General features: G+C 34.2%; 1 protein-coding gene across 1 annotated transcript; it reads right to left on the bottom strand.

Annotated features, from left to right (window-relative positions):
* Positions 1–431: 431 nt before the first annotated feature.
* Positions 432–2,059, bottom strand: LOC131629935 (uncharacterized). Its single transcript, XM_058900741.1, has 3 exons — positions 1,760–2,059; positions 1,033–1,696; positions 432–619 (listed from the first exon to the last, which is right to left on the bottom strand). Exons 1-3 carry the CDS (start codon positions 2,057–2,059, stop codon positions 432–434), a joined length of 1,152 nt encoding a protein of 383 aa, XP_058756724.1.
* Between the last annotated feature and the right edge of the window lie 11,586 nt (positions 2,060–13,645).

The raw sequence follows: 13,645 nt of genomic DNA, 5'->3' as shown, positions 1-13,645 counted from the left end.
TATATCAAAATATCATCGATGAACATAACCATAAAATTATCTAGATACTCATGAAAAATTATATTCATATACTCCATAAACACACCAGGTGCATTGGTCACACCAAAAGGCATAACAAAATACTCATAATGTCCATACCTCGTTCTAAAAGCAGTTTTTTGAATATCCTTCGCCTTCACACGAATCTGATGATACCCAAATCTCAAATCTATCTTACTAAACACACGTGCACCCACTAACTAATCAATCAAATCATCAATCCTCGGAAGTGGATACTTGTTCTTAATTGTTACCTTGTTCATTTTTCTATAATCAACACAAAGCCTCATAGAACCTTCCTTTTTCTTAACCAATAAAACAGGCGCACTCCACAACGACACACTCAGACAAATAAACTTATTCTCAAATAAATCCTCAAGTTGACTCTTCAACTATTTCAACTCAGAAGCTGACATCCGATATGGAGCCATCGATACAAGACTAATTCTAGGAACTAAATCAATCATAAACTCCATTTCACGATCTGGCGGTAAATCACTAACATCTTCAGGAAATACCTCATCAAAATCACGAACTATTGGCAATTCCTCAATTGTTCTCTTCTCATGAACTTCCAAGGCTGCCAACAACATAAACAACATATCACCATCTTGCACAGACTTACCCATTTGCTTAGCAGATAAAAACAAATCTTCCTTAACATCAGTTTTAGGAAAAATAATCGTCTTATCAAAGTAGTTGATATAAATACGATTAAACTCTAACCAATGCATACCCAAAATCACATCGAGTTGCTCTAACGGAAGCAAACTAAATTAATTATGAAATCTCTACCAAAGATACCCAAAGGGAAATTCAAACACAAAAAAGAAGTAGACACAAAACCCATAGCAGGTGTATCAATAACCATACTTCTACACATATCGGACAACACAAGATTCAATCTCATAGCACAATCCAAAGAAATGAAAGAATGAATTGCACCAGTATCAATAATAGCAATCAAAGGTGTACCATTAATAAAGCACGTACCTCGGATTAGCCTATCAACAACAATGGTCTCAAAACCAAACAATGCAAACGCTTTTTCTTTCGCTTGCTCCTTCTTTGGCTTATCACACTTGGTACTAATATGCCCTTGCTCACAAAAATTGTAGCAAGTCACACTCGAACCAACTCTACAGTCCACAACTTTATGACCAGGCTTGTCACACTTTAAACACTTTCCAAAATTCTTGTTGCATTCATTAGCATGATTTCCTTCGACACCACACTTGTAGCACTTAATTGGAGTGATAGCTCCTCCCCTGCTTGGCTTTTTGCCATAACCTGATTTCTGCTTCTTCTTATCATCATAAGGTTTCCTATGATACTGTCCTTTCCCTTTCCCATCATTAAAAGACTTATAGTGAGAAGAACTCTCCCTACTATCCTCATCATAAATATAATTCTTGTTAACCAACTCCGTAAAACGAGTAATCTGTTGGTAACTAATAGCCTTCTTGATATCATGCCTCAAACCATTCCCAAAATTTAAACACTTAGACCTTTTCGCATTCACAGTGTTGTAATGAGGACAATACTTAATCAAATTTAGGAAATTTGCAGCATACTCCGCTACAGTTCCATTCCCTTGCTTCAATTCCAGAAATTCCACCTCTTTCTTTCCATGCACATCTTCCGGAAGTAAGTTTTCCTAAAATGCATCACGGAAAAGATTCCAAGTTACTTCTATGCCTTCCTCATCAAATCTTTACACAGTGTTACTCCACCAATCCCCAACATCTTTCTCTGGCATGTGAGTGCCAAACTGCACCTTCTGCACATCGGTATAATTCATGACTCGAAAGATCTTCTCGATCGCTTTCAACCATGCTTGTGCCTTGTTAGGTTCATGCTCTCCTTCAAATATCGGCGGATTGTTCCTTTGGAAGTCTCTCAAAATACGAAACTCATCCTCTTCTCTATTACCAACATTCACTTGTGGTACTTGCCCAATAGCACCCGCCAACATCGTCAATGCCTCGGCAATAGCGTCATCATTCCTTCCCGCACCCATTGTCCTAAGACAACCAAAAAACAAACATACAAACAGTATTGGTCGTGTCAGATACACAAATCTAATACAACGGGAATACAAGACATTAATAACCTTGAACAACTGGTCGACCATGCTTTGATACCACTAATGTAACACCCCTTTTTTAACCCAAAAATAAATACATATATTCACAGAATAATAACATGCATATAATTAAAAAGGGCATCACATGTTGTTTCCATAGCAATGATGTTTGTTGGAATGTCAAGAACGTAATGATATTATGAGGATAGATTAAAAACAAAAAGGCTTAAAAAGACTTAAGTAAATTATGAGTTTGTACCTCATTATGGGTGAGGTGATTATCAAACTTTTGGTAAAGGTTGTCCTTGCTAAGTATTGTGACGATAGAGAATTGTTCCTAGAATGATTGATACTTGATACGGAAGACCATATCTCTATTCAACAGAACATCGAGGTGAGCAGGCCAAATTTTAGGGTTGTCCTCTCTAACCTATGCAAAAAACATAGTAAGCAAACAACACATTTTTATGCTTCATGCTTGCAAGTAACAATAATGAAAAGTATAATATGAACCGTAAAACTCACCGCCTTCATAACTTGTCTTAATTCCCATGCATTCATTTTAGTGCAAGGAATACAATCCTTATCCCAAAAAACAAAGGTTCCTTAGTAGTTATCATATTCTACCTCCACTGCAAGTTTGAATCTATAAAGAGGGTAACGAGAGTATGTAAAAGTTGAATTATATAATGAGCCGTTAACATATATGAACATATCAAAGTCGAATGGCTCACTTAGTGACAGTTTCTACATCAGCAACTCCATAGGCACATTTAAACTTATAGCCGAGGGACTTGTTAGATGATTCGAAGCCAGGGCATGACTCAAAGTACCATCCAAACCTGGAAGCCTTGAAACATTTTGTTTTCCTAATTGTGGTTGCAAAACAATCCTATTGAGATAGTAGAGGTGACATATCAACATTGATTACACAAATCAAATATTTAAGATGAACTCAGATACAAATTTAAAACTTGTTTGAACAGATAAACCTTTCCTAACTCATAGATAACACATATACTCTTGATCTCATTGAGGCTAGTCCAGATTTTGTTATTGGATTGGATGGATGAATGCAGGTCAATGACAGAGAAAGAGCAGGTGCATTGGATAAATCAGATGCTCCAAAACTTAATGCGCAAATAGATTAGACACCACATATGCATTGGATAAATCAGTTTCTATTGACATTCATAAGCATGTTGTAGAAAGAAAATTAGTGGCAGCTTATGTGATTATTTAGGAGATTACCTAGATTTGAATTCATTAACTTGTGGATGGTCCAAGTTAATGTAAAGTCGAGAGTCGTTCCATGCGTTTGAAAGACATGGTAAACCAAAAGTTGTAATCATTGAACTTATTGCAGTCAGAAAATAGAAAAGTAGGATTCTAGATTATAATAGTAGGACCTGAAATTTAGCGGATAAGTGGAAATTTAAACAATTAATGAAACATGTATTTTGCTTCCACCATGCGTGTGTCAAGATGATAATAGTAGGACCAATGATTTTGGAAGGGGCATTATAGTTCATGAATTTCTTTCCGTAATCATCCCATAACACAACCTCAATAACATTGCCTTCAATATCACGTAGAGTGATATTGGCACAAGACTTCTTACTACCACCTCCCATATGGGTCTTAACAACATCTTGTAAAACCCCAATGACATCTGGAAAAAATATTTGCATAAACAATGACGAACCAACTACTACATAGTAAAAAATAATTGAGTATAAGCCATACTCACCATATAACATATCAGTATTGAAGCGTCCTTTGGGAAAGTTTTCGATAGGGACAAAGTTGTATTTGTGAGTTGATATTTTTGGGATCGCAACATTTATCATGGTAGCCCCTCCATTGAAGACTAGTTTGACAGGGTTTAAACATACTTTGAAAGGGCCATCATTAACAACCGGTTCTCCATTATAAATAAAATAAGTTTAATTTTCCTTAACATGTTCAATCCAATCTTTAAAGTCTCGGCTCCTAGTGGTCACGTGAATCTAATCACCCTGGGATAACAATGCAACTTTGTTAGTAAAGATATACAATGTCTACAACACACAACAATACACCTTTTTTAGTAAAGACATACATGAACAAACACATACATGAACAATATTTTGTATTGAAAAAATCCTTTGTCAAAACAATGTCCTGATAACACAACAATGCAACTTTGAAACATTCCTTGAACATATAATTGCCTTTTGTGTATATCTTTTATCAGTAACAAAAAACATAAAAAAACAATGTATTCAAATAATCTGTTATCAAAATAATATGTACACAACACAATAATGCAACTCGATTAGTAAAGACAAACATGAACAATCACATTGTCCTTTACCAAGTAATAATGGTCAGAAATGTTTAAAAAAACAATGTTCAGTAAAGCTAAAAAACATTCGGTTAGTTTAAAAAAATCATACGTTTCGATCCTGAATGACAAATTCAAGCTGTTGTTGGCTAGTTTTCTCTTTCACAACCCATAAGTCAACAACCTTGTGCATCTTCCACACTTGGTTTCCCTTGACCAGATCCTTGATGAGTATTGGAGTCCTTGACATTGTTCTCATTGTACGTTGTTAAAGAGAACACATATTGTTAAAATCCGTGTAATGTCATAACATTTGTGTTACTATGCTCATAGATGACGGGAGAAAAGGAAAAGGGAAAGTAAAACATATCAAGGTTTTTAAAGAAAGATGGTTTGAAGAAAAACATATTAAGAAAAACACACGAAGAAGAAAACTTATGTGTTTGCTATGCACGAAATATTTTGCGTTGCTGAAAACGAGCATTTTTGTGAAGAAAGATTGATTTGAAGAACATTGTATGAAGAACATCGAGAATGATTTTGAAATGATCCAGAGCAAACAAAGCAGACCAACAAATAATGAAACGACACAGTAATTCTATTTTGAAAGCTTTTGAATATACAGGTTAGCTTCATGAGTTGAGTAAAGAGGAAGAGGAAGAAGCAAACCTACGTGAGAGCTTCTGTAAGAGGAAAGGAATGGACGTTTTGTATAGAGAGAATGGAATTGGAGAAGGGGTGTTTTAGAAAATGTGATAATATAGATGGCTATAAACGATGCAATCGTTGGAGGGAAAGCTGTTCTTTTAATCCCACCAATGGAAACGTATACACTTGGCAATTGATTTGGGAATCAGTACTACAAAAGCTACATCAGTATTTATGACATTACAAATAAACCCTTGTTAGTATGACAAAATGAAGTAGGGTTCTATTTTCTATAATGCAAATGAGAAGGTCTCAATGGTTAATTGGAATACAATGTTTATGAGAAAGTGTGTTAATTAGGTAGTTACAAAAATGACCTTTTGTGTGGGTAAATTTTTTTGGTGAAAGGGCAATTTAGGCAGTTTGGTCAATATAATAGTATTGGGTAGGTAGTAGATTTTCAGTTGATGTTTTAGGTTGGATTCAGATTTGGTTTATTTTGCCTAGGTTAGTGAGGATTAGAATGGATTAGAATGTACATGATGTGAAATTAAGTGTTGAGTTTTGGATTTGCCAATAGTTTAATAAATATCTGGAATGAAGTTTAGTATGTGGAGTTGTGTTCAATTGATATAGTAAGGCTATAGATATGCCAATTGTTTGATAAATATGTTGATAGAAGTTTGGTATATGAAGTTGTGTTTTTGTAACAGTTTGACAACTTGTATGGATGTCGTCATTCTCTTCCAGATGGTTTGATGAGGACTACCGATGTTATGATGGCTGGGAAAATAGGTGTTGTCCATGGATATGGAGATGTTGGAAAGAGTTATGATGTTGCCTTGAAGCAAGTTGGAGCTCGAGTGACTATGACTGAAATTGATCCAATATGTTCTCTATGTTCTCTCTCTTACACATAATAATTAATAAATAAACAAATTAATAAAATGACATGGAAAATATATCATTAAAATTTATTATGCCAATTCAATAAAAATATGCCACGTATTTAAAAAATTGCAAACACCAAAATTTTTGGAAGAAAAATAAGTATGGGGTGACAAAATTGTTTAAAAAATAAATAAGGGGGATGATTTAGTGAGTTAGGCAAAATAAAGGCACCAAAATTGTAATTTAGCCTAAATATTTGTTAAAATGATTATGTAACAAACAATGAAGAGAAGCAAGTGGCCTAGTAGAATGGGCCCCATCTTGTAAGCTTTGTGTCACGGGTTCAACTTTCATTGGAGGCAAAATTTTTAGTTTTCATATTTAACCTCTTAACAACCAAAAATTAAAATAATAATTTTTCTAAAGACCGGCCACATGGTAGGGGAAAACACATATTAACCAATTAATAGACACGTGGAAAGCTTCATTTTCAAAAATTGGTGAAATTTGTGGATTTTTGGAAGAATGAAGATTTAATAGAAATCAAGGGTTAAATTAGAATTTGATAGATTACCTTAATCTTGTTCTTTCTAGGTGTTTGGATTGCCATGAGAGCACCCCACAAAGCTTGGATTTGCGGGATGAATGAAAAAAAAAGGTTTTTGGTGGGTAAGGTAGAGATTTTTTGTCCAAGTGACAAAAATAATACCCATGACAAACTGCTAAAGTGCCCCTGACTTACAAGGAAATCACACATATGACATTGGTTCTAAAAGTGACTAATTTACCCTTCCTGCACTCAAAATCACTAAATTAAAATTTATTTTTTCATTACACATTAAGATTTTTTTTCCTTTAAATTTATGTATGATATTAACATAATAAAATAAAATCACTTAAACTAGAATGGGTTGTTACACTTTATCCTCCTTAAAAAAATCTCGTCCTCGAAATGTATAATTTATTTGTGAAGATATGAGGATAGTTAGCCAGCATTTTGGACTCGAGTTTCCAAATGGCTTCTCTTGGTGGTGATCCCTCCCAAAGGACCTTCACCATGGGAGCTGAAGATGTCAAGCAATCTAAAATTAACACCTTAACAAAAGAGTACTATTAGGTTGAACTTGGGAGCATAAGTTTTACAAAACTTCTTTCAAAATAAGTCTTCCCCAAATAAAACTTTTTTCAAAATGTTTTCAAATCATGTGTTTCAAAATGCACGGGAGCATAAGTTTTACAAAAGATGTATTATGGACGGAATTGCATGATTTAATTAATGAACACAAAATATAATAAAAAGTAGATTGATGAATTTACTAACATACAATGTTTCACTTGTTAGACGATGGCAACTTATCTAGAGGGGATGAATAGACACCCAAGTTAAAAATGACCTTTTAAAACAGTTTTTGAAAATCAGAGAAACTATGGCAAGCGGAAGATTAGGCCTAGAACAAACAACCTGTCTATAACGAACTGATTATTGGAAACTCAGATATGCACATATTCGTAAGAAATGAATAAAAATGATGAGCAACTTTATACACACAATTCTTAATCACATGTTACAATAAGATTACTACGGTAACTTATTTCCATTGAAAATAATAAGAAAAGCATAAAAGACAAATTATCGAACACTTGAAGTGAAATCGATTTTTTAGATTTTCCTTTAAAGTTTTTCTATATCAAAAACCTTTTACAATCAATTATATTGTAACACAATCAACAGATCAATATAGATTTTAACAATCAAAGGAAAATCACTACGGATCGATCACTCAATCAATGTATTTAACAATTTGCTAATGAGAATTTAAATGCAAGAGAAAGAGATAGACGTGTCAGTTTGTACAAGATCCAAAGAGCATATGTGTGTAACTACTATGCATCTATGATATATCTTTGTAGTTTGTGTTTAAATTTACATGCTATCATGTAAATATGTTTTATCTCCAGGACTTAATTGTACTTTGTTTGTTTTAGCCAAAATTTTCCAAAGAGGGAGATTATTAGTTCCATGGTTTTTGTATTGGCATAATTTTGATAAAACATGTTTCGTAACTGATGTTGAACAAGATGTTGTAACATCCTGTTCTCTTGTCATAACATGTTCTGTTATTATGTATTTGGACAAATGTTCTGCCAGATGTTGTGACATTCTACACCAGAACATCTTGATAGTTTAGAATGTTTTTAAACATTGAAAGATTTTATTGAAAATTATGAGAATCTGGAATATTCAAATAATCATTACATGCGTAGGAAATCAAGGGATGTTTAGGATAAATGCGTATTAGTCTCTATTTTTAGAAAATGAATCCTTAAGTTTTATTTTGGAAAAATAAGATTTGATTGGTTCCTAATTTGTGAAAAAGATCTTGCAGTTATTTTTAGAAAAGAGAAGATTGTATTCAGATTAAAGTTCAAGCCCATTCTGTAAGTATCTATAAAAAGGAACTTGGGAAACCTAGTTTTCTAAGCTTTCTTAAAAAGAAAACCGTGAGTGCATAAGGGTTGCTGTTTTGGAAGTTTCTTAAGCTCTTTGTGTTTTCAGTTTCTTTGTTTCACTCATATATCTTCTTCTTTAAGAAATTGAACTAGTATGTTCAATTTCTTTATGATTTCATTCTTTCTTGGCTTTTCCTTAAATTTATGAAGGCTCCCAACCTTCGATTTAAGGATTGGATTAAACTTCCAATTCTTAACTCTGAGATATTTCTTAGTGATAAAATTTATTGGAGCTTTTGGAATTTGGGAAAACTTTGGTGGTATTAAGGGAACTAGGAAACACTTCTAAACACCTTGACTTATTTGATTCATATATTGATAGCTGGAGCCATAAAGAAACACTTGGTAGAAATAGGGTATTGTTAGGGACTCAAAAGGCTTTTTTCTTATAACTCATTTGCAATCTCATGTAATAAATTTTGGAAGTATAGTGAACCAGATAGCTCCTTTCTTCCCTAGAGTAGACAGTTTAATCAATCTGGGTAAACAAGTTACTATGTTATTGTATTTCATCTTCTTCTAGTTTGTCATGGTTTTAAAGCCACTTTTTGAAGGTTATTGTGCTGCTTTATGCCATTTATTTTTGTTGTTTGTTCTTTGTCGTCACACAACTTCTTGTTGTCTTTGAATTATGTATAATTCTTCTTAAATAATTTGAGTTATCTACCACTTTATAACAATAAGTGGCGCCCAACATGGGCAAAGGATTATTTTTTTAAAGATAGCACTATGGTAAATAGGAGATTGAGATGTTTTTTGGAGACAACAATTTTGAGTTATGGAATGTATAGATGCAAGTAATCTTAACTCAAGATAAGTGTATTGAATCATTGAAGGGTTATGCATTGATGTCTACACGCCTAACACAAGCAGAAAAGTTCGACATGGTAGGTAAGTATAGGAGTGCCACTATCTTGTGCCTCATGGATAAAGTTCAAAGGGTAGTTTCCAAGGCGAAGACTGCAATTTCGATGTGATAAAAAATTTAATGATTGTACATTACCAATTATTTGGCTCAAAGATTGTGTCTTAAACAAAAATTCTACTCATTCCAAATGGTAGAGAACAAATCCATAGTCAAACAGTTGACAAAATTTCACAAAATTATTGATCATCTTGAGAATATTGAAGTGAAAATTGAAGACGATGGGACAAGGCTCCACTCTTGTTGAGTTTATCACATGATACTTTGATTACTTTAAGGTTTACCTTATTTGTGATGAGTAAGTTTCTATTACTTAGGATTAAGTTCAGACAATTGTGAGATCTAAAGAATTTTCAAAGGTGAAATATTTGAATATTGACAATAATGGTGAAGGCTTAAGTGTCTCAAAAGGAGAAGGTGAGAATAGAGGATTGTCCAAATAAAAGAGGTTTGACAAGTAAAAGGTAAAATTCTTTACTTATGAGAAATCAAGTCACTTCATGAGGGATTGTCCCGAGAGGAAGGGCAATAATGATTATGTTCTGATTGTAGTTGTCTCAGGGGAGAATAGTTATGAGAGTGTTAGTGGATTATTGGTGTCATGTTTGGATACTGAAGAGGGTTAGGTTAGGGACTCGTTTTATTATTATCACATGTGTCGAAGAAAAACATACTTTAACATTTTGAAGCTGGAACAAGGTAGAGTAGTTATCCTTGGTGAATGCGACCTGTAAGGTTTATGGTATTGGTATGGTCAATCATAAAATATTCGATGACTGTGAGTTTCTTATTTACAAGGTGATGTATGTTCCAGAACTCAAGAAAAATTTGTTATCCATAAGCATATTTGATGAGCTAGGATATTTCACTAGAGTTGAATATAGGGTGTTTAAGATTTTGCATGGTAAAGTTATCATAGGTGAAAGGGTATAAAATATGTGGATTATATATTTTAGAAGGTTCCAATGTTACTATTCATTCATCATCAACTAGTGAAGCCTTTCATGACAAGAAAAAGCTATGGCATTTGAGGTCAAGGCATGGTGGATGCCTCGAGGCTGTTTTAGAGCTCTTTAATGAGTTTGGCAAAAGTCAAGGCATCAATATGCATTTGATCCAATAATTGTCATTGAGTTTTTGGGGTATGGCTGTAGCAACCTGCCCTAAAAATAAAGTTTTAGAGTCGCCACCTATTCTACCAAGGTGAATAGGAAACCCTACGCAGTATAAATATCTGGGGAAGATTATTATAATCAGGTCGAGGGAAGGTGTTAGGCACCCTTAACCCTTTCCTATGGTTTTAAATTGAGAGGCAGAGGTTTATGGCTAAAATTATTAAGATTTACTAGCTAAAGAAATGAAAAGGGTGAATGGCAAGATTTGAACCTGGTTAGAATTTTGAGGAAGGGGACTCGCCTTGTTGCCAAGTGCCTACGTATCTCCTTAGGGAGAATCAGAGTCAACGTAGTTCGGGCACAGGGTTATGTAGCGGGGAAAATCTGATATCGAAGCCATGGGATTGACTCGAATCAATATTCCGTTTTGAAATCGCCACCGCGCTTTATTTTTTCAAAGGAAAAGGGAAAAGAACGAAAAACCCAAAGTTTTGTTTTTAAAACAAGAAAGAGAACTCAGGTTCGGGTGTTGATTATATGAGGGGAAGGTTTAAAGCACCCCTCATATCCGTGGTACTCCACGGGAACCTTTTTGAAAATCTGTGTGTGTGTGTGCTAAAAAAAGGGTTTGTTTTATTTTTAAAATAAGCTCGGCAAAGCGTTTAGCTTTGGGCCTACATACCTCCTCGGTGCAATGGAGAAGTCAGAGCTAATGTAGTTCCGCTTTTGGGAAAAACGTTTTAAAAACGAATAAACACTTTGTTGTCGTTAGAGAGAAATACTCAGCCATTGATCTTGAGCATGAGAACAAACAAGTTCTTTGCATCGCAAATGAAAGAAGGGCTCCAACTCGGATGAAATCAACGAGTATGCCACTAGCTCTCTCACGCGGAAAAGATCTCGTTATTATCAATCAATTTCAAAATCGTGGGGTATAACCACTCGTTTCGACAATTAACGGTGTCTAAACTTTTGAAGAAAAGCCACTAAGGGCGAAAGATATTTTTAAGAAAAAAAAGGTTTTGAAAAGATTTGCAAACATAAGAATATTTTGGAAAAAGGGAGAAGATTTTGAAAATTTAAGAATGGGAGGAGATGAAGAGGCTAACCTAATGCATAAAATAAAAGCTAAGGAAAGAAACAGTCTAACCGAATAAGAAGCCAACACTTGACATTAAGAGCCAAGGTAGTTTTCCCATCCTTTGGATTTATCAGTACCAACACATTAACACTTGGGGATCCAGATGAACTTATTGTCTTAGCACCATTTTTGCATTAAACACATTAAGATTCTGACGAAAATCGGGCAGAGTAACGGCTGTTTTCGGGTAAAATCCTTATCTCAATGCCTTGGAATTAACCATCAAGGGCTTTCAAGGAAATACCTGCACACATAAACATACAACAGAACAATGCCAGACAAACAGAACAATCACAGGATAGTAATAGAATGAGTCCAAAGGTACTAGGTCCATAAGTCCGAATCTCCAAAGTGCTAGGGATAGTAACCAATAGTCCAAAGAGAGCCTTATGTATTTTTTAGATTTTGGTTGTTTATTAGTGTTTTAGCAAAAAAATAAAGTATGGTCCAAGTGGACAAAAGAAAAATAACGGAAGCATAAACATATGTCCAAGTGGACAAAGAGAAAATGGCGGAAAGTAAATATGATGAAATGATAAAATAAAGCGATAAAGCGAGAAATATAAAGAGCGGTATAGTAAAGGTGCGGAAATTAAAGTTAGTTGTTAAATGTTAAAGATAACCATCTTGAAACTTGTCAAGTATGTTATCAAAGTTAGTAGGAAGATCTATGGTGAATGAATGATGTACTCGGATTTAAAGTCAATGGGGCTTATCAGAAGCTTGATAAAATCATAGCGACTACACGATAAAAACCTCCACAAGTCTTAAATCAACCGCATACAATTCTCTTCCATGTTTGATCTTTTTGATTCGGGACACAAAATATTGCGCTATGTTAAGCAGATCGCCAAGTGATTTATGTAGAAATCACCCTACAACGAGGCCGGTCAAAACTTTATGTGCTAATGTATGCGAGAAGAACGATATGTAGATCGCCTTCCGAAAGCAATACCGCACGAAAAGAAAATAGGTAACGATCTAGTCTTCACTAAGAATCCATAAGAATTCTCAAAGTATTAAGACTTTCATCGATCAAAAGAAAAAAAGGAGAAGAAGAAGATAAAATGCATAAAGATAATCAACTCACACTATCATTAATATCATTCATCTAATATTATGGATTTGGTTCTTTCAAACCTATCAACATCCTAGATCCAATGATATTAATGAAATGGAGGAAGAAGAATAAAATTCACAAAAGATAATCAACTCACACTATCATTAATATCATTCATCTAATATTATGGATTAGGTCATTTCAAACCTATCAACATCCTAGATCCAATGATATTAATGAAGTGGAGAAAGAAGAAAACCAAAACAAGCATAAAAAAGGCAAAAAACCACATTCTGCCAGCAGGAAATCGATTTCATGCAGAGGGAAATCGATTTCCATAGTGCAGTTTTCAAAAAAAACAAGTCACGCTCAGCAGGAAATCGATTTCAGCCTTAAGGAAATCGATTTCCTCAGTGTAAAAATCAGCAAAAACAGCATTTAGAGGCATAAAACTTGACTTGAACAAATGTACAAACACCTTATGATCAAACATCAATTGGAGCACGAATTTTTCATCAAATCACCATCAAATAGCACCAATATAGCATCAAAGATGCATCACACACAAGCAACAAAGATCTACATCATGATATACAAAAAGGATGAAGAAAATTTACCAAATCTTGAACAAAACTTGGATCTACTTCAATAATCACCAACACAAATCTTGATCTCTCAACAATTAAAGAAAAAAGAATGAAATGGATGGTGGTTTAGCTCAAAGTTTGTGAGGTTCAAGATGTAACTCACAAACTTTATGAAAGAACAAATAGCTTTGGTGAATTTGGTAGGGATGAGGAGAGAAATTGCAAGGGGTTTTTTGGCTCTCAAAAGCTTCAGAAATGAGAGAGTAGTGGGCTCTATTTATAGGATGAGAGCAAGAGTAGTGGTAATTTGGTCTTT

Source organism: Vicia villosa, unplaced genomic scaffold, assembly GCF_029867415.1.
Source record: "Vicia villosa cultivar HV-30 ecotype Madison, WI unplaced genomic scaffold, Vvil1.0 ctg.000622F_1_1, whole genome shotgun sequence".
NCBI lineage: Eukaryota > Viridiplantae > Streptophyta > Magnoliopsida > Fabales > Fabaceae > Vicia > Vicia villosa.
This window is presented reverse-complemented; position numbering and strand designations above follow the sequence as displayed.